General features: G+C 40.8%; 3 protein-coding genes across 5 annotated transcripts; 1 reads left to right on the forward strand and 2 right to left on the reverse strand.

The window, feature by feature from the left end:
- Nucleotides 1–298: 298 nt before the first annotated feature.
- hsd11b1la (hydroxysteroid (11-beta) dehydrogenase 1-like a) lies at nt 299–7,981 on the reverse strand. Its single transcript, XM_049588952.1, has 6 exons — nt 7,798–7,981; nt 2,421–2,551; nt 2,037–2,240; nt 1,825–1,918; nt 750–915; nt 299–645 (listed from the first exon to the last, which is right to left on the reverse strand). Exons 1-6 carry the CDS (start codon nt 7,880–7,882, stop codon nt 462–464), a joined length of 864 nt encoding a protein of 287 aa, XP_049444909.1. The 5' UTR covers nt 7,883–7,981; the 3' UTR covers nt 299–461.
- A 2,068-nt stretch (nt 7,982–10,049) lies between these two features.
- On the forward strand, nt 10,050–14,912 carry micos13 (mitochondrial contact site and cristae organizing system subunit 13). The gene is made up of 4 exons (XM_049588973.1): nt 10,050–10,220; nt 10,680–10,836; nt 14,053–14,110; nt 14,376–14,912. The coding sequence occupies exons 1-4, from the start codon at nt 10,192–10,194 to the stop codon at nt 14,471–14,473; spliced, it is 342 nt and encodes a 113-aa protein (XP_049444930.1). The 5' UTR covers nt 10,050–10,191; the 3' UTR covers nt 14,474–14,912.
- A 74-nt stretch (nt 14,913–14,986) lies between these two features.
- On the reverse strand, nt 14,987–22,957 carry LOC125896411 (spindlin-1-like). 3 transcript variants are annotated; one of them, XM_049588971.1, is made up of 5 exons: nt 22,815–22,957; nt 22,055–22,093; nt 20,041–20,288; nt 19,645–19,878; nt 14,987–16,997 (listed from the first exon to the last, which is right to left on the reverse strand). In XM_049588971.1, the coding sequence occupies exons 2-5, from the start codon at nt 22,072–22,074 to the stop codon at nt 16,792–16,794; spliced, it is 708 nt and encodes a 235-aa protein (XP_049444928.1). In that variant the 5' UTR covers nt 22,075–22,093; nt 22,815–22,957; the 3' UTR covers nt 14,987–16,791. The 3 variants fall into 3 exon arrangements, with proteins under 3 accessions (XP_049444928.1, XP_049444927.1, XP_049444926.1); XM_049588970.1 differs by having other exon boundaries at nt 22,055–22,096; XM_049588969.1 differs by lacking the exons at nt 22,055–22,093; nt 22,815–22,957 and adding an exon at nt 20,483–20,579.
- Nucleotides 22,958–23,057: the final 100 nt, after the last annotated feature.

Consider the following 23,057-nt stretch of genomic DNA (forward strand, 5'->3'; position numbering starts at 1 on the left):
TGTTTTTATTTATTTTCACCACGGAATTGCAGTAACGTGAAAAGTTATATCCTCTGCTCTTCAGCAGCTTCCTTTTCCTGACTCGTCTCTCAGGCAGTATGTTCTCCTACTGTGCACTGCCCCCTGTGTTGTATTCTGAGTAGTAAACCAGGTGGATTTTTATTTTATTTCCACCTGTGCACATAGGAAATAATTATTTTTAAATGTCTCAGAGGTGGCCAAAATGAAGCAAACCCAAGCTGTAAGTCTATCATTAGGAATGGACCTCTCTCAAAAGCAAGATGAGGACAAAAGGACATGGTGTAGTCTGTTTTATTGTAACAATATTGTAACCGGATCCATTTAGCTGTTAGTAAAATTATTTTCCAACTGGAAAGTGAAACATTGCCACTAGAAGTCTGGATATGCTAGAAATTTAAGGCTAAATCTAGGTAGTGGAATATATCAATTGTAGAAGTTTTTCATGGGCTGTATTTGTAGGACTTCTGGATGACATAGTTTGTCATGGAAGGGATCCAGTCTTTAGTCAGAGTCACAATGTGGGTGAACCAAGGGTAGAAGAGCTCCGGCTGTCTCGTAGCTCCTGTTTTGATGATGTTCAAGGCTGCGTCTGAGGCAGGGTAGGCTGGTACGCTGGTGACTCCCCTAGGACACAGAAAAATACTGCTCTTAAGTGCTGTTGGTGGTGAAAATAACCAGTATCAACTCTGCATTTGGACTTAGAAGTACTCATTGTTTGCTTGACTGACCTGACTTTTTCCATAGCTGAATCAGTATCAATGAGCCCCAGTGTACATATAGAGATGGACACATTGCTCTTCTTCATCGCCAGTTCGTGTCCGAGGGCCCCGAAGAAACCATTCAAGGCAAATTTTGTTGAGGTATATGGTGCTACGAAGGGACTGGGCATTTTACCTGTGGAGCATCAATAACTATTAGAGTCATGTTTTCCAAAACACGTTTGTCATATGTAAAACATGAAAATCTAAAGTGGCTGTTTGAGGCCTCATTTATGACACATTTATTCTCACAGATTTGATCTTAAAGGGACAGTTCACCCCAGAATAAAAATATATATTTTTACTCTTACCTGTGTTATTTATCAAACTAGACTGCTTTGGTGTGAGATGCAGAGTGTAGAGATGTCTGCCTTCTCTTTGATATGATGGAACTAGTGTGCACTTGGGGGTGAACTGACCCTTTAATTAGTGCATGTACAAATTAGGAACCTTTGTGATTTATCAGTGCTTCCAAAATGTTTATAAGTCAGAACAGAGTTTCCTGGTGGATTTAGTTTTTCTTTTTTGGATGAAATTTTCTTATAAAGTCATCTAACGACCACAAATCCCTACAATGGCTTTTGAAGTTTTGTAGTTCACGAAATAGCAAATAAACCGCAAATGACACATCAGGAAAATACAGAATATAAAATAACTATAATTGATTTGGCATTTAGCACCACTGTTCCTTGAAGTCCTGAGAGAAAAAAATTTAAACATCTACAATTCCATGACTGTTGATGAAGATCATGTGATGTGGTCAATAACATCTACTAAATGGATGTTGAGGTGAGCTTAACAATTTTTTTTTATCATGTTTTCATGACATGGTCAAAGTATTTTTTCTTTTCTTTCCTTTAGAAAGCACTTTGTAACTTGGTTATGAAAAAGTGATGTGCAAAGGAAGAATAATGAGGCCAAATGATACATCATTTTTGATTCATAGGTCAAAACATTTGCATTTAATAAAATATGTATGTATATGTTTCATAGATTGCTTTCAAACTACCAACATGTGTACAAAAATGATGACAGACAGACTTACCTAAAAGTGATGAAACAACCACCAGTGATCCTTTGCTTTGCTCAAGGGCAGCCAGAGCTTTCCAGGTCATCTGAATGTAGCTGAAGAAATTGACCTTTCGCAAACACGCACACGCACACACACACACACACACACACACACACACACACATTTTCCGACATCAGTGTATTCGCTATATTGTGTGTTGATAGACCATTCATTTGCTGCGCTACCTTCATCAGCCACTTGGTGTGCTCCACATCTCCCTCCCACATGCTGAAGGGGCTCGGGCCGATGTGGTTGAGAACCAGATAATCCAACCCTCCAAGCTTTTCCAGAGCAAAATCTACAGCTTTGTCAGGGTCTGACTCATTGGACATGTCTGCGGCTATGTAGAGAGCCTTCTGGGCTCCCAAACTCAGACACTTCTCTGCAACCTGTAAGCAAAGAACAGAAAGAATGGATCCAGTGTGGTTGCAGAAAAGAGTTTAGGAAACAAGCCAGAAACAATGTTGCATAATATGATGGATACAGAACAGAAATATTAGCACTTGTTGTTTCATACATTTATTGGTTTAAACTTTCAGTCCATTCTTTATGTTGCTAAGTTCACTGACCTGCTGTAACACTTTCTCCCTTCTGGCTGTAATTACTATCTGGGCTCCAAAGCGGGCATAGTGATATGCCATTTGTTCACCAATACCCGTACTGGCCCCCGTCACCAGCACTCTGGCACCTCTAAGAGACTCTGAAAGACATAAGAAACACACAAAAACAACGTTTTGAAAGTGATTTGATGACTGAATGTTACCTCAAATCAAATCTGTAAAACCAGTGTACCCATTCTATAGATTTATTATTGTGTCAAGAATCATTTACTTTCAAGACCTCACCCCTTTGCCTTTAACGCACTTCTGCCTTCATGTTAACCTGTATGAGAGAGTATTACAATGTGGTTTGGCTAACCAGAGTGATCGACCTTTCAGGAAACAGGGGCCCTCAGATTGACCCATTTAGGATCACCAACCCACCATAACAGTGTAGTTCTCTGATTACCAAAAAGCCAACAAGGCTATCCATAATTTACTTTTAATCCAAAATATTTAAAAATGCACATACGGTGATTTTATGTCCTTAAACCACACACAAAGATCCTGACTTTTTTGCCCTCATTTTTTGATATGAACACTGGATATAAAGTCTGCTGCTGCTCGACCCAAAATGAAAACTTTAGGAGATGTAAAGAAACAATAAAATATTAAAGAATAGGAAGAAAAAGGAGTTAAGCAACATATTCTCACCGACCTCATCACATAGCGACATTCATGGACTTTCCATGTCCAGATAAGATGTGAAAGGTACCCTGGGTGCGTTGGTTGGTGACGTCCTGGGACACTGTGTCAAGTTCTGTCTGTCACATGCATTGTCTTTTTTCAAAATACACTTCTGGTTTCACAAGAAATGTACCATTTACATACAGTCTTCTTCAAAATAAATGCACTACATTGATACAGCTCAACTGACTTTTTTTTCCCTTCAACAACACAGACAAATGGTTGGGTTTTGCCAACACACACGGTTGGGTTTAGGCAACAAAGGTGAAAATCTGTGGTTGCTGGACCCATCCACCACCCGTTCTGCCCACCTTATTTGGACTTTTGCCGCCTTAACCTTGTTCTTGTCACACCATGTTTTCCCCTGACACTGCCATGTGCCATTAAACAATAACAGCACCCAGCTTTATATCATGCCGACGTGAGAGGACGTTTTTTTTTGCATTGGTGTCTGACGCCAGAAGTCACTGCCCAAGCACCAGATTTGACGACTGAGTTGAGATAACATGTCATTTGCAGATTAAAGGGGACCTATTATGCCCATTTTCAGGTTGATACTGTTTGTATTTTGGGTACTTTATCTTTACTTTATCTTCCTCACACTGTCTATACTAGAACACCTGTATTCTCTGTTTGAGATGCTGTGTTTAAGCACCTGTCTCTTTAAGCCCCCCTCCCGAAAAAAGCCCTGCTTGATTGGTCACGTGAGACTTGGGCTCACAGGGATTACTTTTACTAGTGGTTGGTCATTCAGGTTAATGTTGTAACTCTCTCTCATAAAGGTTGACATGCAGGAAAAGATGTGTTCAAATTGAAAGGGGTGTGGTCAGAACTGATACTGATTTCTGAGGGAATGCCCCCAAACCAGGGGAGTAAATATAGACGGATGTGCATTGCAGTTGCACCGGGGCACATGGGGTGGAGGGGCCCAATTGCCACCTGGAAATACACCCATGTTCAAAGAAGAACTCACCATGAATCAAAGATGGTGCGATTTTCTATATATGCCCTCAAAGGTGCAAAATCTCTTAAGACTAACAAGCTGGGCACATCTGCAAGTGGATATAACATAAAAGTAACATTAAGACACACTGTTGGTGAAATAAATATACGCCTAAAACTCTGTGTGTGTGTGTACTTCATAGCTAGTAACTAGGGCGCACTAGGGCCCGTCATAATAACGGGTCCATGTCATTGGTTCGACAGCCCATTGGTTCAACATCCCATTAGTCCGACTGTCCGCGGTGCTGAACGGCTCGCGGCGGGCGTATGGTGCGTCGCGACCGGCTTGAGGCGGAGCAGGCTCACGGCTTATGTGTTTGTCACTTTCTTTTTCATTTTAACCCGCACCATGATCTTTTCCTAACCCTAACCAAGTGGTTTTTGCGCCTAAACCTAACCAGACCTTAACCACAGGGCATCATGATGATTTCGGAACGGACTTCGGAACAATGAGTTTAATATGGTCGGAACAATGGGCTGTCGAACCAATGGGCTGTCGAACCAATGGGCAGTTCCCATAATAACTGCCTTACGCCATTGCCCCAAATTCTCCATTAGTTGACGTCAGTGCTGGACCTAGCACATTAGACTCTTTCTTCTTCTGTTATTTCCATTTGTTGCAGAGATAACAGGCAAAACTTTACTTCCAGGACAATATGCAGAGTGCATCTAGAATAAATCACAAACATCCATTCACCATTTGTAAGATGCAGTCATATAAAAAGTTAAAATACTATCCTCGTTAAAATGTAGTGTCAGCCGTGGTAGTAGCTTTTCATAAGGTGACATAAGGTTCCAATTGTTGAAACACACACTACCCCATTGACTCAAACCAGATCATTTCATTACTCATGGAAACTCCAACTGTTAAGGGCCTCAGTCACAAGCGGAAAGCATGTCAGATTATCACCAATTGCTCACTCAATTCTGTCTGTGCCTCTTCTCCTAAACGTCCCCAGGGGAGCCTTTAACTTTCATCCTCATTACTTTTATAAACAGATATTTTGAGCAATGCAGAGCAGTCATATGATAAGTTTTCATGCTCCATATTCAAGTGTGGAGCGTGTAGTTGAGGCCGCCTGGTCCCGATTATGTGGTGGAGCCTGTAGACTATGATGTGATGGGGCAGTATATAGAGTTTGCTTATCAAAGATGTTTAACATTTTAATATATTGAATACTTTTGTTTATGTAAAATAGAAACTTGTTACAGGAATATTACATTTAGACACTCCTCAGTTTCCTGTGCCACATTCCAGCAATATATCAATACAATATTGATCTTGTGATAGGGATTAGATATGATATGGTGATCATAATGTTTATTGGCCTGAGTTTATATTTTAGCAATGTCAGAAAGAACAAATATCAGTCTTTCATACTTTGCCCCATTTCTAGGTCAGGTCAGGCTGTCCTTTATCACACTGAAACCTGTGCCAACTTGTCAGATTTAACTGTAGTTAACCCTGAGCCACATACAACAGATTCAAGTCCTTTCTGCAGCATATGGCATCCAGTGGTTCCTCAACCAAATGACCAAACACAAGATTCTGTTGTGGATTGTTTCACCTTAAATAGATACGTGTATGTTGAATTACATAGAAAGCATGTATCCAAAGGGTTCTGGAAAGAGGCGAAGACACATTGATTCAGCAGTGAAAAGACATATCAGGCAGCAGTTCTGCTAAATCTGATCGGCTGTGCTCTACCAATATACAGTATCTTAAAAACCCACTTTGTTGTGACACATGTTAATTTATGGCCCTTTCTACACAGAAGTTGCATTTTTGGGAAGTTCCTTCCTTATGCCGCCTTTGAATTTTCAGACAGAAACAAACAACAGCGGGATCTTTCTGCTCCATTGTGTAATTTTAGGTAACATGCTGGCACCACGGCATAAGAGGCGTGAAGGGCATGACGTGTAACTCAACAACATCACACTCTAGCGTGACATATAACATGCAAGTTGGCAACACTTTTTAAACAACAGCAATGACATTAACATGGCAACAGACATTTACTATCACTGTTATATGGAAGCTGATCTTGTCGTCTGTTCGACGGGTAAGGAGATCCTTGAGGTAATTATTTTTCCAATTTATGGACATTTTCAGCTGCTGTTCTCCTTTTTTCAGTTAGCTGCTAACAACTTCTAGCTGCTTTTTCTCCTGCTATGGGTCAAACGTATAGCACGTCGTCAAATATCACACCTGTTCTGCCGGCTGCCCCATTTGTATAGCCATTGTTTCGCCGCTGTTACCACCTCCGCTGCCAGCTTAAAGGTCAGACAACTCTGTCCTCCCAGTTCCGTGATTACACCTTTTATACAGAACGGTGACATAGCATAAGGGTGCAAAATTCCCACCTTGAAGAGGCAGTATAAAAGGGGCTCATATCTGAACACTCCAAAACAAATATATGAGGTTTGCTGAAAATTCGCTATTCATAAAATCTATTCTTTATAGGCCATTCAAATGAATAAGGAAGATATTCTAACAGTAAAGGGCTTGCTAAATAGGAATTCATCAGAGTAGTGGCACTGGAAGGAGTTTCAGATTAACCCTTCTCCAAAACTTCTGAGTAGATTGACTTATATGTAATATATATATGTAGGTATATGTGTATGCAAACCCTGAAGAATACATTTTTATTTGAGGTGAAACAGGATAAGTAGGACAAGTATTTCTCAAAAATGGTACAGTGAAAAACTTCATAATGACTTCATATGAAATATGGTAAAGATGTGAAGAATTATGATAAATATTTTTTCATTTTCCATAACCGCTTATCCTATCCTATCCTTATCCTACTGGGGGTCACGGGGGCTGGAGCCTATCCCAGCTGACATTGGGCAAGAGGCAGGGTACACCCTGGACAGGTCGCCAGGCTATCCCAGGGCTGACACATAGAGACAGACAACCAATCACGCTCACATTCACACCTACAGGCAGCTTAGTCACCAATTAACCTAACCTGCATGTCTTTGGACTGTGGGAGGAGTACCTGGAGAAAACGCTGACACTGACATGGGGAAAACATGCAAACTTCGCACAGAGGGGCTTCCCCACCCTGGGTTCAAACCAGGAACCCTCTTGCTTTGAGGGGACAATGCCCATGATCAATATTAAAGCTGCAAATTGCACTGGTGTGTTCAGCAAACCATAATAAGTAGATTTTAAGGGTGAAACATTAGGAAAAATTATTGAATGTTGGAGTGGCAGCTGATTATGATGCATACCATAATACTTCTTGGAAATATTGGAGGACGCATGTTACAATGCCTTTTGGCTTTGGAGGTGACTTTCCCTTTAAAATTTCTCCAAAATTGTACAGTAAAGTAAAGAAGTTCATATCAAAACGGTTTTTATCTTAGTTCAAAACTGAAATGAAATTTAAAAAACATACAAAAAAATTCTTTTCATTACATATTTCTTTTTAAAAAAAAGGGCAGCAGATAGTAAAATAACTTCACATATAGGACACTGATATAACTGAGAACCCACTGTAATGTTCAGGACACCTACAAACACACGGAAGGATCACTTTGGTGACACATTCAACAAGATTGAAGTGATCAAAAACAAAGATTACGCATGCCTGTAGGATATCTATAACAAGCCTATTTAGATAAGTCCTCTTTGATTGTGCGTCTCTCTTACCTGCGTCAAAATTGGGTGCAGTCCACTTGACAGCTAGGAAAGCCACACATAGACTAGCCAATATGATTTTTGTAAAAGCTCCCATTTTGTGATCTCTACCCAGACCTGCACAATTTCAAAACTGCCTTATACAAGAAATATGAGTACAACATATATGCAGTCGCTATTCTCTGCTTCTCATGACGTGTAAAGAGGGTGTGTTGTTCAGATAAGAGGTTTATTGAACTTTAATCTAGCAGGGGAGGTTGTGGGCGGGACTACAGCGAAGACCACTTGCACTTTTCTCTGTGTGCTTCTGCCTTGCTTTGGATTTTAAAGGGGAACAACACCCACATTAGGAATTGAAACATGTTATTTCCATGGCTGAGTAAAGTCCTATCAATATTTGTGAACATGAGCGACTCTCTCTCAAAGGCAGGAACCAGAGAATGAGGTCTCAAACTTGTGATGTCAGAGGATATATAGTCTGGAGGTTCTCCATGAACAATGAATGGGAGCCTGATTTTGTGGACCCACAAAAGAGCTTCATGCCATTGTAGTGTTCTCCACTCTGACACAGAAAATATTCTCATATACTCAGAACATTCCCCTGGATGCTCTCAGTGTCATCTAACATCTTTCCCAATTTATTTCCACTGGAGCCGTTCCAGATTTTTAATCTCATGCCATCGCAAATTTGATCTTTAGAACTCTAGCTCTGTTTTTGGACAGAGAATATCATGTATGAATTCTGAAAATGGCTGTAGTTCCCCTTTAAAGGTGGTTGTTTGCTGCTTGTATCAAGTGCATTGCCACAGCCTTCTGCTTTGGGGTGTGGCACAGAGATTCAGTTTTGTAAATGTAAAAAAGAAAAACTGCAAAATCTACTTGGCAGGTACATTCATGTTTTTATATCAAGACCCAGGATTATAGGATTACAGCATGTGCATACCATTCTTGTTCATGCAGACTATTAAAGATCACGATTAGCCAAAGGCACAACGGACTCCTCAACGTGACTGATCACATAAATCCATTTGATGCTTTTACTGTTATCTCAAGCATGTAACTTAAAAACAAATGTCTTATTCTTAAAGTTATTACTTTATTATTTCAATCATACAGACACCTTCCTGTTCTTTGAGTGTTCCACTTTTCTGCTTTACTCCAAACTACTCCCTTGACTTCTGATTTGACTAAAGGACCTTGTAAATCTATAGCATCTTTCTGCATAGCTTGTTTTGTTAACCTGTCAACCTCCTTAATTCCCTTGAGATCTACGTGTGCAAGAACATACAGTACACAGGACTGAGATTCCTTGTTGAATAAGTCTGAAATGTCACACCTTGAATTGGGGTAGTTGTCAAGTACAAACAATCATTGCAGTAGCTCATAATATTTATGACATTATGACACTTTGACTTGCACTACACTCAGCTCATGTTAACGTCGTGTCGTAAATAACTCCTAACAATCAGTCAGTTTTCCAATGCGCTTCGATAAATCTGTAGACTCTTGTCAAGACAAACTCTTCGTGTGATAGTTTTCTCAGTAGAAATGTAATTCCCCAGTTGTATGCCAACTGTTCAGCCTGATTGCTGACTGAATCCTCTTCTTAGTGTGCAAGATATTCCCTCCCCTTATCCATAGTGCTCTGGAAAAACAGATCCACCAATGTCTAGTTGTACTTTAGAACAAAGGTCAGATTAATGGACCTCATGGGGCCCCATTTAACTGTACAAATTGTTACCAATCCTTAACTTAAATAATTCTAAATACTTTATTCAGTTGAATACACCCTTCTCCACCTATAACCCTATCATTAACTTTATCAGAAGTCCCTTCTTCCTCATCATATAATAAGCTTTACGTCCACTTTACAACTGACTCTTTATTAATCTGTAATTTTATGAACAAATTATAATATCTGGATCCTTCCTTGGCTTCCTCATAGTTATTTTAGCCTCTTTCCATATATTTAGCAGCCCTCCTTCCTCCCATAACCAAAAGTGTAATTAAAACCCTATTCTTGAGATGTCTTACCGTTATATAATGTATTTGATCTGTCCACTCAGAGCTGGCTGCTTCTAAGACAGAAATAAATATTTTTTGATTGGTAATCGAAATCGAAAACAACTCCTTTAAATAGCTGTTTTTATTTATTTTTTATTTAGCCGTCGAAATTGTAATTTAAATCGCTATAAACGCAAAGAGGTGGAGGACGAATCTGCGGCTCGTAAATTACGTCAGCACTTACATTTGAAACTGCAACTTTATTGACACAATCCGTGTGCACAGGGCTCAACACGGTTGTCCTTCACTAGAGCTATCTCATTCAGATAGCTTTTACCCCAGCTTACTCTCCGAGTTCCTGGGATAACAATACGTTAAAGGAAACAACACCGCTTGTGGACCATGGCGGCAAAGATTTTGCCTGTTCTGAAGTTAGTAATTCTAATTTCACCCTTAATTTCCGCGAGGTTCTTGCTGCCGTAGGTGCTAGCTGCTCATTAGCCAGTTAGCTAACTGACACTAAGCTAACCGTCACTCTACCCAACAGCTTCAACCACTGTGTTGACTGGTTTGATAGTTACATAGCTGGCTCTATAACTTAGAGTAGAATTAGCTTATACTATATGTATATATTTGTTCTGTACGCTGGCGTAATTCACACCAGCTGTCATAGCTAGCTAACGTTAGCTAATACTTCATAAATTGCTAACTAATGTTTATAGTCTAGGTACCTGAGCTTTGCTTTGCATTAAATGGCACTTTTAAGTTATGTTTTGTGGAAATGGTAACATGTAACCCTGTTTCCAGTCAGTTTGACATGTTTATGATTGGGATTTAAAGGTGAGTGAAGTTGGGTTGTAGCCTGACAGCTTCTGTTCTTTCATTTTTAGACTGGCCACCAAGGTGACCATTGCAGGAGGAGCTCTCTACGTAGCCTGTGACTCTGGTCTGTTGGGGAGCAGTGAGCAGGGATCAGAGGCTCTGGGGAAGGCCAGGGCTGCAATACCACCTGCTATCGATGAATGGATGAAGTACTTTGGCCTGGAGGTACTGATAAGATGCACTGCCTGAGCACAGTTCTGATCCAGCATTGCCCTAGATAGTTGCTAGTTGACATGATAGTGCAGCACAAGAAAGGAAAAATATAACAGGCGAAGACCTTGTATATACATATTTGACTTACAAGTTGGCCTATAGTAGGCAGATAAGTAATTTATGTATACACCCTGACAATGCGTTCTATTATTCATAAAAAAGAATGCAATTGTGCTCTATCCAAGTGTCCTACCATGTCACAGCACATTACTCGTGGGATTATAGGACACCTTTACAGGACGGAAATGTTGTATTTACAGTACAACAATGAACAGCTTCTGATTGTGCTGGGCACTAGGGATGGGCAACACAAGCAAAAACACTATTTGAAAATCGGGGCGTCGGTGGCTTAGTGGTAGAGCAGGCGCCCCATGTACAAGGCTGTTGCCGCAGCGGCCCAGGTTCAAATCCATCCTGTGGCCCTTTGCTGCATGTCATCCCCTCTCTTTCTCCCCCTTTTACGCTTACCTGTCCTGTCCATTAAAGGCAAAATGCCCCAAAAAATATCTTTAAAAAAAAAAAAAAAAAACACTATTCGAAAATCATGGCAACTATTCGACGATTTTTCGAATAATCGCCCCCCCCTCCCCTCCCGGAGCCACGCACACAGAGATCCATTCATCATTACAGCCGGGCTCCACCGGCTACAAAGTGTCACGTCAGCGTAGCATTGCGGCGTATTCATTTGGGCTCCACTGACTGCGTACAGAAGCGACACATAGAGAAGCCAGCGGGGTTGTTTACCGTTTGCTGAGCCGAGAGGCTGCATGTAGGCTGCATGAAATGTTAAAGCATTTCCACCTAAGTTATTACATATATTTGAGTTATCTACAAGTTTACTGTACTGTTTGTCATCTACTCGCTTTCAAATGTCCGCCACCGACACTTACACAATGTCACGGATAAACATGGGTAAATGCATGAAAAAAAAATCATCACATATCACTTCTGATAATGGTTTATTCATTTAAAAACACACTGCACGTTTAGCACACTATTTCGTGTAGTTTTTAATCTGCTGGAGGGTCGTGTAGGGAAGCGTAGCGCAACAAAAATAGAAGAGCCGCGTAAAATAGACAGTTGTCACGCGACAGACGGGGGTTGTCGCGCCGCTCCCGTTGCCGGTGGATCCGCTGTAATTGATTAACAGGGGGGCGAGATGCTATGGGACTCGCGCCGCTGATGGGCCCGGTGGACCCCTGCCGTACGGTCCCTCACCGCCTCCTGTGTGCCTCACTCTCAAATGACTGTGCATACTTGTTGTAGACTTGTGATATGCAAGCTTTGCCTCACAGAGTTTGCACTGCACCTCATTTTCATTTATTTTGTCGAAGTTGTTCCACACGGAACTTTCTGATGACTGTAGTAGTCTCTGCATGTTTCTCCTGTTTGTAGAAGAGCATCAAACTAGCTGGTAGCTCATCTCGCACCGCTGGAGCAATCCTATACTGCCCTCGTGCGGTTAGGAACTGAATTGCATGTCAAATAAAGGGGGGAAATAAGACGGCGAATAGTAATAGTCGCATTAAAAAATCGATTTTTCAAAATAAAACGACTATTCGAAAATTCGAAAATCGTGACCCATCCCTACTGGGCACAAATCAGTCTGTGATTAAACAATGGAAAGCAACAACAACAGCAATCATCCACCCCTTACTACAGGCATGTCTAAAGTCTGACACAGGGGCCAATCGTGGCCCACAGACTGATTTTTATTAGCCTGTGGCTTGTGGTTTAAAATATACCATATATGGCAAGCAATAGCACTATGCATTTTTTTCTGTTCACCTCACAATGGCAGGACTATCACACAGTTTGTAGACACGCACCAAGTAGGAGCTACACATGTGGAATCGATATGTTTTCAGCAAATGAGTAGCTACCCAACAGCTGACATTTTCCACTAGGTAGCAGATGTGGCCACAGCAAAGAAGCGTGAAGTTGACAGTGAGAGCAGCAGTGGAAAGTGAAAAACTTGTGGTTGTCTCATATGTATGGCTGTGTTTTTTAAATAACCAATATGATACAAGAAGCAGCTGCCACCCAGGTATTTTCACATCATCCAATCTGGACCCCATCTAAAATATTATGGACACTGCTGCCTTACTGATACAAGGTTGTCTTCCTGAACTTCCATAGATTCATCGAATAAGTTGTCAAGGTGAAGTTCATGTAGTATTAGGGACAGTAAAGTAATGATCCTCCTCGTTTCTACCCCATCACATACTGGTCAAATTCTACTTGCTTCTTCTAAAACAATATTATTGCCTATTTCAGTCTAAAGAGGAAGTATACCAGCTCCAATGTGAACACAAATAGACCAATTTTTCTTTGGTAGATTGTTAAAAAAACAAAAACAAATTACAATTACAATTACAATTTTCAGTAAAACAGAGTTTCACAACATTTTACAATACAGTAAGCGTAGAGCTTTGGTTTACTCCAAATCTCATGTGCCGGGCTGTATCTTTTCAGTAATGCCCATAAACACAAGACATCTTACTGCAACCTAAATATTCAGTAGCTCAATGTCAGTTAATTCTTTCTACAAAATATACCAATATTTAATTTAGGGATGCAAGATATCAGTATCAGATATGCCAATATATGACAACTCTGTTTGGCTGATAACTGATACCAGTATCAATATATCCACTTTTTCCCCACCTAACTTTAGTGATCATCAAGTCTCTTTGTAGTCGAATCAACATCATATTACACATACATATTCTTATTGTGACGCCCCACCAGCAGATGGAGACATGATATAGAAACCTTTTCAGTGTATGTAGTATTCATTCATTGTGCAAAGTAAGAAAAGGCATTTTGGCCGATTCTAATAGTTCATTTTAAAGCCAGTATTGGCTGATACTGATGATGTGCTGATATTATCATGCATCCCTAATGTCATAATGTGTGTCATATTCCTATTACTGCAATTCTGGAGTAATATGCCAACTTTTCAGTGAAGCACCAAAATGTCAGCCCTCCATCATTATTGCATTGCACACTGTTTTTCCACGTGATGTTGAGTCATCAGCCAAAGTGGCATCTTTCACATTCCAGTCATTATCTGGTTTTTAAAGTTTTACAATATTTAATTTAAATGCAGTATAAAGTACATAACTACAAAGCCTTACACTGTGTTGTTTCCCCTCCTCTCCTCAGGCTCAGCTTCCAACCATGCCTAAGATTGAATTCTCCCCCATTCAGGCATGGAACTCTGGTAAGAACTGAATGAAAAGCTTGTTCAGTTTTTTTTTAAAAGAGGGGTTATAAATGTGGTAATGTCATGAGTTTGTTGTAAATTGTGGTTGTGCACTTCCCTTGTCAGATAAAGTGATATTGTTAGTGTGACATTGGGGCAGAAGTTAATTTTAGCATCACTACTATTACTCTGAGATGATAATTATTCTGTTGGTTAACACCTTAAATGTGTCATACGTATTTTCAGTGCCTCAAACCCCAATCATGGATGTTTATCTTTGCAGGAGTGCGGACGTCAATTTCAGCTCTTTCAGAGGCTCCAACAAAAGCAACTGGATACACAAATCAGGGTTTGCAGTACCTGAAAGACCTCACCAAGTAAATATGAACCCTCTGGAAAACCTGAGACTTTTTGAGTTTTGCACTTGAGAAATGACATTACTTCTTCAGAAGTTGTAGCCCCTATCAACAAAGAAGAAACACCCAACTTGAAAAAAAAAAACAGCTAGAAAAAGCTGCTTTGAAATTCAGCTTCAAGAGTGCGGTCTCCTGAATGAGTACTGTGGTTCCCTAAATAATCGTGGCATTGGTTGGGAGTTGTATTGTGCGCAATGCCAGTAAGCAAAATGCATTTTTTAAAAAAGGTATTTCATTTTGTGTGTACCACTAAATTTCATTTTGCTCTGTACTGTCTAATATACAGTATTTCACTCCCCTTTGTTCTCAAACCACCTGAATAATGTTACGAAGAGAATGTCTGTTGTGTGTGTATATATGCAGTTTCACCATTTGTGACTGAACAATACATCAATCTTAAAACACGTCCAGTCTTTAGTTTGATTTATTGAAGATGCACTGCGTGTTGATTGTGGCGGTTCAAAGAATGAGACCAAACAAATGTGCAAAAATCTTTATTACTCATGACAGAATAATTGCTGCTACAACTTCAGAACAGGAGGTGATTTAAAGCATGAAGAAGAGCGCACACAGTCATTTATAACTCCACTCTACACAACACAGAAACACCACACAGCACCAGCAGCGGTGATGCACAGTGTCAACCTCTTTTTTTTTTTTTCTTTTTTTAAGTAGGTCAAACAAACCGAGCCGCTTCTGCCACACACTGTCACTTCTCTACTGTTGAAATAAAGTTTGAATACTTCCAGACACTCTGTTCAGATTATGCATGCGGAGTTTGACAGCTAAAAATAACAGTAACAGTATACCTACTGATTGACTAGTTTGCTAAGGGATACACCGAGTGACTTGAGAGGACTGAGAGGGCCAAGATCAATTCAGTAGCTACTAACAGAGTTGGGATGAAATGCATACTGCAAGCATATATGTCATGTTTGCAAGACAAAGTTATAAAGACTAGAACCAGAGTTAGTAACTGTCAACAAACTGGCTTGTCAGTTGGTTATACCTGTTAAATATTCAGCTTATAATTCATGTAAATAAACAACCCTTTCACTAAAAGCTGGTGGTGTTCTGATGAAATATCTGTATAAATGAGAGTAACCACAAGAGGCAACATTACAAGGCATTTTACACAAGTTGTACATATTAAATACTGTCATCTGTGTGTATTGCAACAAGTTTTTTTTAATTTTTTCTTCATGCGTGTGATATAAAGCATTTATTCTGCCACATTTTCTCTTAAGGAAAAAGCAGTTCGGGGGAAACTATATAGCGTAGCATAACCTAAACATGTAAACTTTATACAATAAAGTGCTCCCCACAAGATCAACAGTGAGCTTTTACAACCGATATTGTGTGTAATATTTGTAGAACATTTTCATACTGCATTAAGAGCAAAACAGCACTAATATAAACCGATGGCTGCGAGACTTTCCTCAAGCTGTCAGTGTCACCACTTCCGAATGAAAACCAAAGAGCAGCCATTACACGCAATGATTCAATAAGAGCGTAAATAGTCGGAGATATAGTATGTACAATATTGCAAAATGACAAGCCGGAAGGCACTTTATGATTTGTGTGGGATCGAATTTAAATGAGAATTTAGCAAACTGCGTCCTCATCACCAGTGCAAAGGATCTGATACGATGCTAAATATGGTGCAAAGGTGCAGGAGTATATTTCCACGCGAGCATAATTCATCTAAAAGGCTTTTGCAAATATCAGGGCCCCATTCAGGTGATTCTACAATCCTGCTTTCATACATTCCTTCCAGTACTAATGCTAAAATTTGATAATACAGTTTGATAAATACAATAATTTATCTGCCTGAATGGAAGCTTTCTATCCGAAACATAATGTGTAGATCATCAGTGTCTTTAAAAGAATATTTTAAGCAGCTTTTTTAGTCACACCGGGTTTTAATTAAGATCATCACTTTAAGGACAGATCAGCGAATGTGTCAAGTACAACAATACAAATGCAGTAACAACTGCACTTCGCAGCTGTTGGGCAGTGCAATTTTTTGGACTGTCCAAACTTAAAGAATAAAGTAGAGCAGCAAAAATAAAACAAGTCGACTCCACCCCCTCGAAATAGCCAAGCATAGCAGTGCTACAGTTCTGCTGTGCATATGAAAAACAGATTGCACTTTCTTCTGAACAATAAAAGCATATTAACTATTCGACCCTGCCATGGCTTTGGATAACGGGTTATAACGATGAGTGGAACAGAAGCAGATGGCGGGAGGCTGGAGAGAGTGAGATAAAGTGTCCACTATCTCTAGGTGGTTTTCACCAGGTCATAGACATGGATATGAAAGTCATCATCATATTTGATATAGTAGACAGAGGGCTTGGCTGGGACCTGGTAGATGACCAGGCCTGTTCTCTTCACACCCTTGTCAGTAACATACTCCACCTGTTTCCCCACCAGGCTCTCCGTCTCCTCTCCTGGCTTCCTGTCTGCTGGCAACAGGTGCTTGTTTTCTGAGGAGTGAAACATAAGTATTACATTTGAGTTAGTGCAAGCTAGTTTGAAATGTGCTCCGCCTACTTAAAGTATCTTTAAGATGCTATAAAATAATGTTTGCTTTGGTTTCAGAAAAATATGCATCATAAGTATTAAAACCAGAGGTTCTGTTATTCCTCAACTCATCCATCTCACCCTTACTCTGTACTGAGCTTCCTCCCTCATCAGAAATACACAGCCTCCTTTTTTCCTCCAGTTCTATACCTCCAATTTCACCATCACTTCAATACATTTACACATCTGGAAATTAAAAACATTCTCAATACTTGTCAAGATTTTCTAGATAAGTATAAGAACCCTGTATATCTTCTATTTATCATGATTTAGTTAAAGGAATAGTGAGAAGGATTTAGTGGCATCTAGCAGTGACGATCGGCATCAAGTGGGGACAGGGCAAACTGCATGACTTGGACTTTGTGGATGACCTGGACTTTGCGGACGACCTGGCTCTGATTAGTCATACCCATGTTGCACCCCAGGAGATGACCAGCAATCTCCAAGAGCACGGAGCAAAGGTTGGTCTACGGATCAGCCACAAGAAGACCAAGGCTGTGATCGTTGGCCAGGATCAACGCCACCCACCCCTCACTCTTGGCGAGTATGACATTGAGTATGTCAAGAACTTCACGTATCTTGGCAGTAACATCTCAAGTACAGGAGATGTGGAGAAAGACGTATAAATGAGAATCAGCAAAGCTGCAGGAGTGTTCCAAAGGCTCCGCAACATATGGTCGTCCAGAGCTATCACTACAGCCATCAAGCTACGTTTGTATATGTCAGTGGTCATTCCAACAGCGACCTATGCCTGCGAGACGTGGATGAGGACTTCCAGCATTATCAACATGTTGGATGTCTTCCACTGACGATGCCTCAGAACCATCTTGAGGATCTTATGGTGAGACCACATCACCAACGATGAGGTGATGAGAAGGGCAGGGGTGGCGCTACTGTCTGACACGGTTGGACACATACTCCGACTGCCAAGAGAGAGACCAGCGAGCGTGGCAATGGACTGGGTGCCTGAGGGCGGCCAAAGACGACGTGGAGACAGACATTTAAGGAAAACCCAAGCGAGATGGTGTCAGCTGGTGTGGTGCAAGGAGGGTCGCCAAGGACCGGAGCAAGTGGAAGGGACTCGTCACCCAATGCTCCAATTGGAACGGGAGGAGCTAAGTCTAAGTCTTAAGCAGTGACAATCACAGATTGAACCAGCTGAAACTTCTCCCATGTACCATGTGTAAACCCCCCGGTTAGTAATCCCTCAGTGTTCAGTTTTCAGGTTTTTAGTAGAAGCTTATTCGCAGAGGTCTTTTCCTCTCCAAAACAAACAGACAAGGTAATTAAAACTGGGAAAAACACTGAATAAAGTGATTTTGTTTTACAAATCGGTGTTTCTCATATACTTTTTGGCTCCTCGCAGATGGTCCGCTAACCTAGCTACTGCTAATGTGTGCTCATATTTTTCCTCATAACTTAGGATCCAGACTTTCAGGGGTTTTTTTACTGAGAGCCAAATTATCCGAAGAGTTCTCTTTCTCTCAAAACAAATGCACCTGGTGATTTAAAGCAGTAAAAACACTGAACAAAGCAGTTTCATGTTAAAAAATCCGTGTTTTTCTAACACTCAGAATGCAAGGGGCAACCAACTTCGGTAGCTGTCGCGAAAACGTGAAATGAAATGAATGAAATGTCTGTATCTAGAGCCAGTGTTTGGTTTGTCCATTCTAGGCTACTGTAGAAACATGGAGGAGCAACATGGCAGACTGTGGATGAAGACCCACTCCCTATGTAGACAAACGGCTCAGTTTAAGGTAAAGAAAATACGATTCTCATTTTCAGGTAATAATACACGAAAGAAAATGTACTTATTATATTATATTCCACTTCTACTAATATATCTGCCTGAATTCTACACACTTAACATTTAATGTAATCTGTAAACTAAAAATTATCATGGACACACAGATTTAACGGACTGAAATAACTATGTGATGCATAATGCAGTATTCAGACATTTCATTAAGAGTTCTCACTATCTGAAATACACTGGATTAGGTATTACCATAAATGTTTAGGTGTGAAAGTCATTTGACTATTTACAAATCAGATGCAGCAATTTGTGCATGTTTAAACATGGCTATTACCTCTTAGGAGAGGCTCAAGAAACAGAATTCGGTGAAACCACTTTAAAGAGTCTTGGCTCTCATTATTCAACATCATGACCATGAATATCTAATTTCCAAGAAAAACACTGCCTGATATAACTCATAACTCACAATGACTTCACTTTTATGGAAAACTTTAACTCATGTCGAGGGTGTTCATGGCCGCAAGGAGTGCTCACTTTAAAATATATAGTTATGCCTGCTTGCCACTGGGAGTTGAACCCTTTGCTGAAGACAAACATCCATGACTGCTGGCGAGCTCACATGGTATCCGTGTCAAAAAAGACTTCACAGAACTCCAAAGTGGGAAAAAATTCATTTACATCACGTTGCAGTCACTCTTGATCTTATTTATAAAGCTTTAGAACAAAATTACTGAAGGCCTAATGAAGCTGTGCGAAGCATAAATCTGTCTTGGTAACAGCAAAATCACCAGTACCTGCTTCAGGCAGAATCCTGAGGTCTCCGTCAGCATAGTCGTCCCACAGCTGGTACATATAAAGTACGGGGTCCTTTTCATAAGTGATATAATACCAGTTGGTCATAATGGGAGCTCTGGAAAGGACCATGCCCCTCCACTCGTTCTTTTCTCCATCTTCCTTTTCAAACAGATGCTCCACAGCTTTGCCCACCAGCTCCTCCGCCCCTGGAGGCATCTTGATCTTGTTGTTTACTGTGGAAACAGCAGCAACGGATATAAAATATAAAATTACCCAACTGGTGCTTTACTTATTCATCACCTTCACTATATGAGAAACGTTTATGTTGGTTCATGTCAGAGTCTAAAAACATAAATCCAGCTGGCACAGGTTAAAAGAGAGACTCGCTAACTCACCAACATTTTCCGACAAGACCTGCAGGTTCGACACTCTGTCGTCCTTAAACAGCTCGATGCCATAGACGCAGTCAAAGCCGTCATACTTCACCATGAAGAGAGAAGGGTTCACGCTGAGCCTGTCGAGCACCGTTCCCTTCCATTTGCTCTGGTTCCCCTTCTCACGCCAGTTATGCTGAATGCGGACACCCAGGATGCTGTTGGGATCCGGGCTCAACGTGTCGCTCAGCTCCCCACTGCTCCGCTTTCTGGTAACACAGGATGAATATGCAGGTCTGCGTTACCACCATAAAAATGTATCTTACTATTTTCAAGTACAGCTAATTATTTAAAGAAACAGTGTGTAAGATTGAGGGGGATATTTGCAGAGATGGAATAGACTGTAATTTGTTTTCTTTAATGTATAATCACCTGAAAATAATAATCGTTGTACTTTTGTTACCTTAAAACGATCCGTTTATATCTACATAGGGAGCGGGTCCTCATCCACAGAGTCTGCCATGTTGCTCCTCCATGTTTCTACAGTAGCCCAGAATGAACAAATCAAACACTGGTTCGAGATAGGGCTATTCATGTAGGCCATGGTTGTTAAAAGCCCTTATGCTATGAACGGTGATGAAAAACATTAATTTTTTAATATTAATCTACGTTATTCTGTGATTTTACCATTTTAAACAACCGGGTACATGTGATTTGGAGAGGAGGAGACCTCTGCAGATAATTCGGCCCCTGGTTAAATACTCCTGAATGTCTGGATCTGAAGTTATCAGAGAAAAAGGTGCGCAAAAGGCTAGCGACCTGTCTCCAACATGCCAAACAGCATTGGAGAAAGACAGATTTGTAACGTGAAACTGCTTTATTCAGTGTTTTAAACGCCAGGTCCATCTGTTTTAAAGCTCACAGTAAAACACTTTTTAACTCCTGAACATCTGGATCAAAAATAAGGTTAGCTCACATTAGCAGGTGCTGGGAAAGCAGGCTGTCTGCAACATGCCAAACAGGGTAGGTGAAATACTGATTTGTAACATGAAACTGCTTTGTTCAGTGTTTTTACAGGTTTTGATAAACTGATTGGTGATTTAGAAAAGGAGGAGACCTCTGCGGATAATTGGGCTCCTGGTAAAACCCTCCTGAACGTCTGGATCTTAAGTTAACAGAGAAAAAAGGTGCGCAAAATGCTAGCGGCCTGTCTCTGACATGCCAAACAGCATTGGAGAAACACTGATTTGTAGCGTGAAACTGCTTTATTCTGTGTTTCACCAGTTTAAATCACGGGGGCCATCTGTTTTGGATTGGAGGAGACCTCTGCAGATAATTCGGCTCACAGTAAAACACTCCTGGACTGAGCATCTGGATCAGAAATAAGGTGAGTGGGCCATCTGCAACTTGCCAAACAGGGTACAACAAACACTGATTATAACATAAAACTCCTTTGTTCAGTGTTTTTACAGGTTCGAATCACCTGGTGGTTTGTTTGTTTTAGAGAGAAAGAGACCTCCGTGCATAATTTGGCTCCCATTAAAAAAAACCCCCTGAACATCTGGATCAAAAATAAGATGAGTCCACGTTCACTAATTGTAGAAAACTGGCAAGCAAACATTAGCAAGTGCTGGACAAGCAGGCCGTTTACCACTTCCCAAACAGGGTAGAAGAAACACGGATTTTGAAACATGAAACTGCTTTGTTCAGTGGTTTTACTGGTTTTAATAACCTTGCTTGTTTGTTTTAGAAAAGGAGGAGACCTCTGCGAATAGTTAAGCTCCTGATAAAAACCTTCTCAACAATGGACGCTACATGAATTCTAACCAGGAGAAGTTTCAGCTGGTTGCAACCGTTTAATGCCACTAAATCCCCCTTAATCTTACACACTGGACCTTTAATTCCAGAAGTGTACACCTGGATTAATCACTTAAGTCGTGTAGTTGTGATTGTAGTTTTGCTATTACATTAGATACTCAAACCACCATTAATGGCATCATGTGATGGTGTGTATAGTAGCTTTGCATCTACATACCTGCCCCTTTTCTTGGACATGCCTCCAGAAAGTCAAAGGCTACTGATTAAGAGAGAAACAGGGCAAGGTTCAGTTAATAATGTGAGCAAGTGTGACAGCTGCCAAACTTCACATGTACTGTGTGCTACAGCATGAGGAAGGCCTCTGCTTCAGCTGAGAGGCTGGCCTGTCTGAGGAGACCTGTGACAGGCTGCCGGCTGCTCAGCACAGACTGACAGCTCCAGCAGCCAATAGATTAGCATGGTGGAATAACTTCCTGGGTATTTACTTGAACCACACAGACATGGAGGTCACAGTTTGTAATGCACAGTCCGCTGTGTAGGTTGTCGTATTTATTACACAAGTATTGCCGCAGGTAAAAAGGCCAATACAAATCTGGCTAACACAACTTAGAGAAAACACATCAGCCATTTCAGTGTATCTGACGAATAACAGCATGTTACGTTAGCCAGTTACATTTTAGTAGAAAATAACTTGTACATTAGCAACATACGTGTAAAATATGACGAGGAGAGCCAGATAAACTACGCAATAAGTCACACCACCTGTCCTGGACTACATCCAACACACCTACACCTCTCACTGTAGGTTATCAATAACCCTCGTCGGTCCTAGCTCTACCTCAATGCAGATGTTACTGTAAGATAAGTGGAGTCGGCTAGCTACATCCGCTCTGCGGTGTTGCTAACAGCAGGTAACAAACACGGTGAACACCGGGGTGTTAACGGCCTATTCTCCACTCGGTATATGTCTTCATTACCTTTACGCAGATTTCATATCAGTATTGTTCACTTCGTCTGGCAGAGAAACGCTGCCACACACCAGCCCGCCTATGTAAATCTCGCGAAACCTGTGGAAAATGGGAGATGCGGTGACGAGACTCAACTTCCCACCGAGCCTAGGGTTATCATGACCGCACTGAAGGACGCGAACACGCGCGCAATGCACACTGGGAGTTGGTGTTTTAATGGCAGTGATCTGTACTTTACGACGCTGTGCGTTA

This window comes from Epinephelus fuscoguttatus, linkage group LG10, assembly GCF_011397635.1.
Source record: "Epinephelus fuscoguttatus linkage group LG10, E.fuscoguttatus.final_Chr_v1".
NCBI classification, from domain to species: domain Eukaryota; kingdom Metazoa; phylum Chordata; class Actinopteri; order Perciformes; family Serranidae; genus Epinephelus; species Epinephelus fuscoguttatus.

Excerpts from the sequence above, each read along its gene's own strand:
- LOC125896411 (XM_049588969.1), bottom strand. The coding sequence starts at position 20,526 with ATGAGGACCCGCTCCCTATGTAGATATAAACGGATCGTTTTAAG. Across the intron at positions 20,289-20,482 it reads TATAAACGGATCGTTTTAAG|AAAGCGGAGCAGTGGGGAGC; the intron begins GTAACAAAAGTA and ends CTGTGTTACCAG. Across the intron at positions 19,879-20,040 it reads GGTCTTGTCGGAAAATGTTG|TAAACAACAAGATCAAGATG; the intron begins GTGAGTTAGCGA and ends CTGTTTCCACAG.
- hsd11b1la (XM_049588952.1), bottom strand. The coding sequence starts at position 7,882 with ATGGGAGCTTTTACAAAAATCATATTGGCTAGTCTATGTGTGGCTTTC. Across the intron at positions 916-1,824 it reads GGTTGTTTCATCACTTTTAG|GTAAAATGCCCAGTCCCTTC; the intron begins GTAAGTCTGTCT and ends GATGCTCCACAG. Across the intron at positions 646-749 it reads TCAGCTATGGAAAAAGTCAG|GGGAGTCACCAGCGTACCAG; the intron begins GTCAGTCAAGCA and ends TCTGTGTCCTAG.
- micos13 (XM_049588973.1), top strand. The coding sequence starts at position 10,192 with ATGGCGGCAAAGATTTTGCCTGTTCTGAA. Across the intron at positions 10,221-10,679 it reads AAGATTTTGCCTGTTCTGAA|ACTGGCCACCAAGGTGACCA; the intron begins GTTAGTAATTCT and ends TTTCATTTTTAG. Across the intron at positions 10,837-14,052 it reads TGAAGTACTTTGGCCTGGAG|GCTCAGCTTCCAACCATGCC; the intron begins GTACTGATAAGA and ends TCCTCTCCTCAG.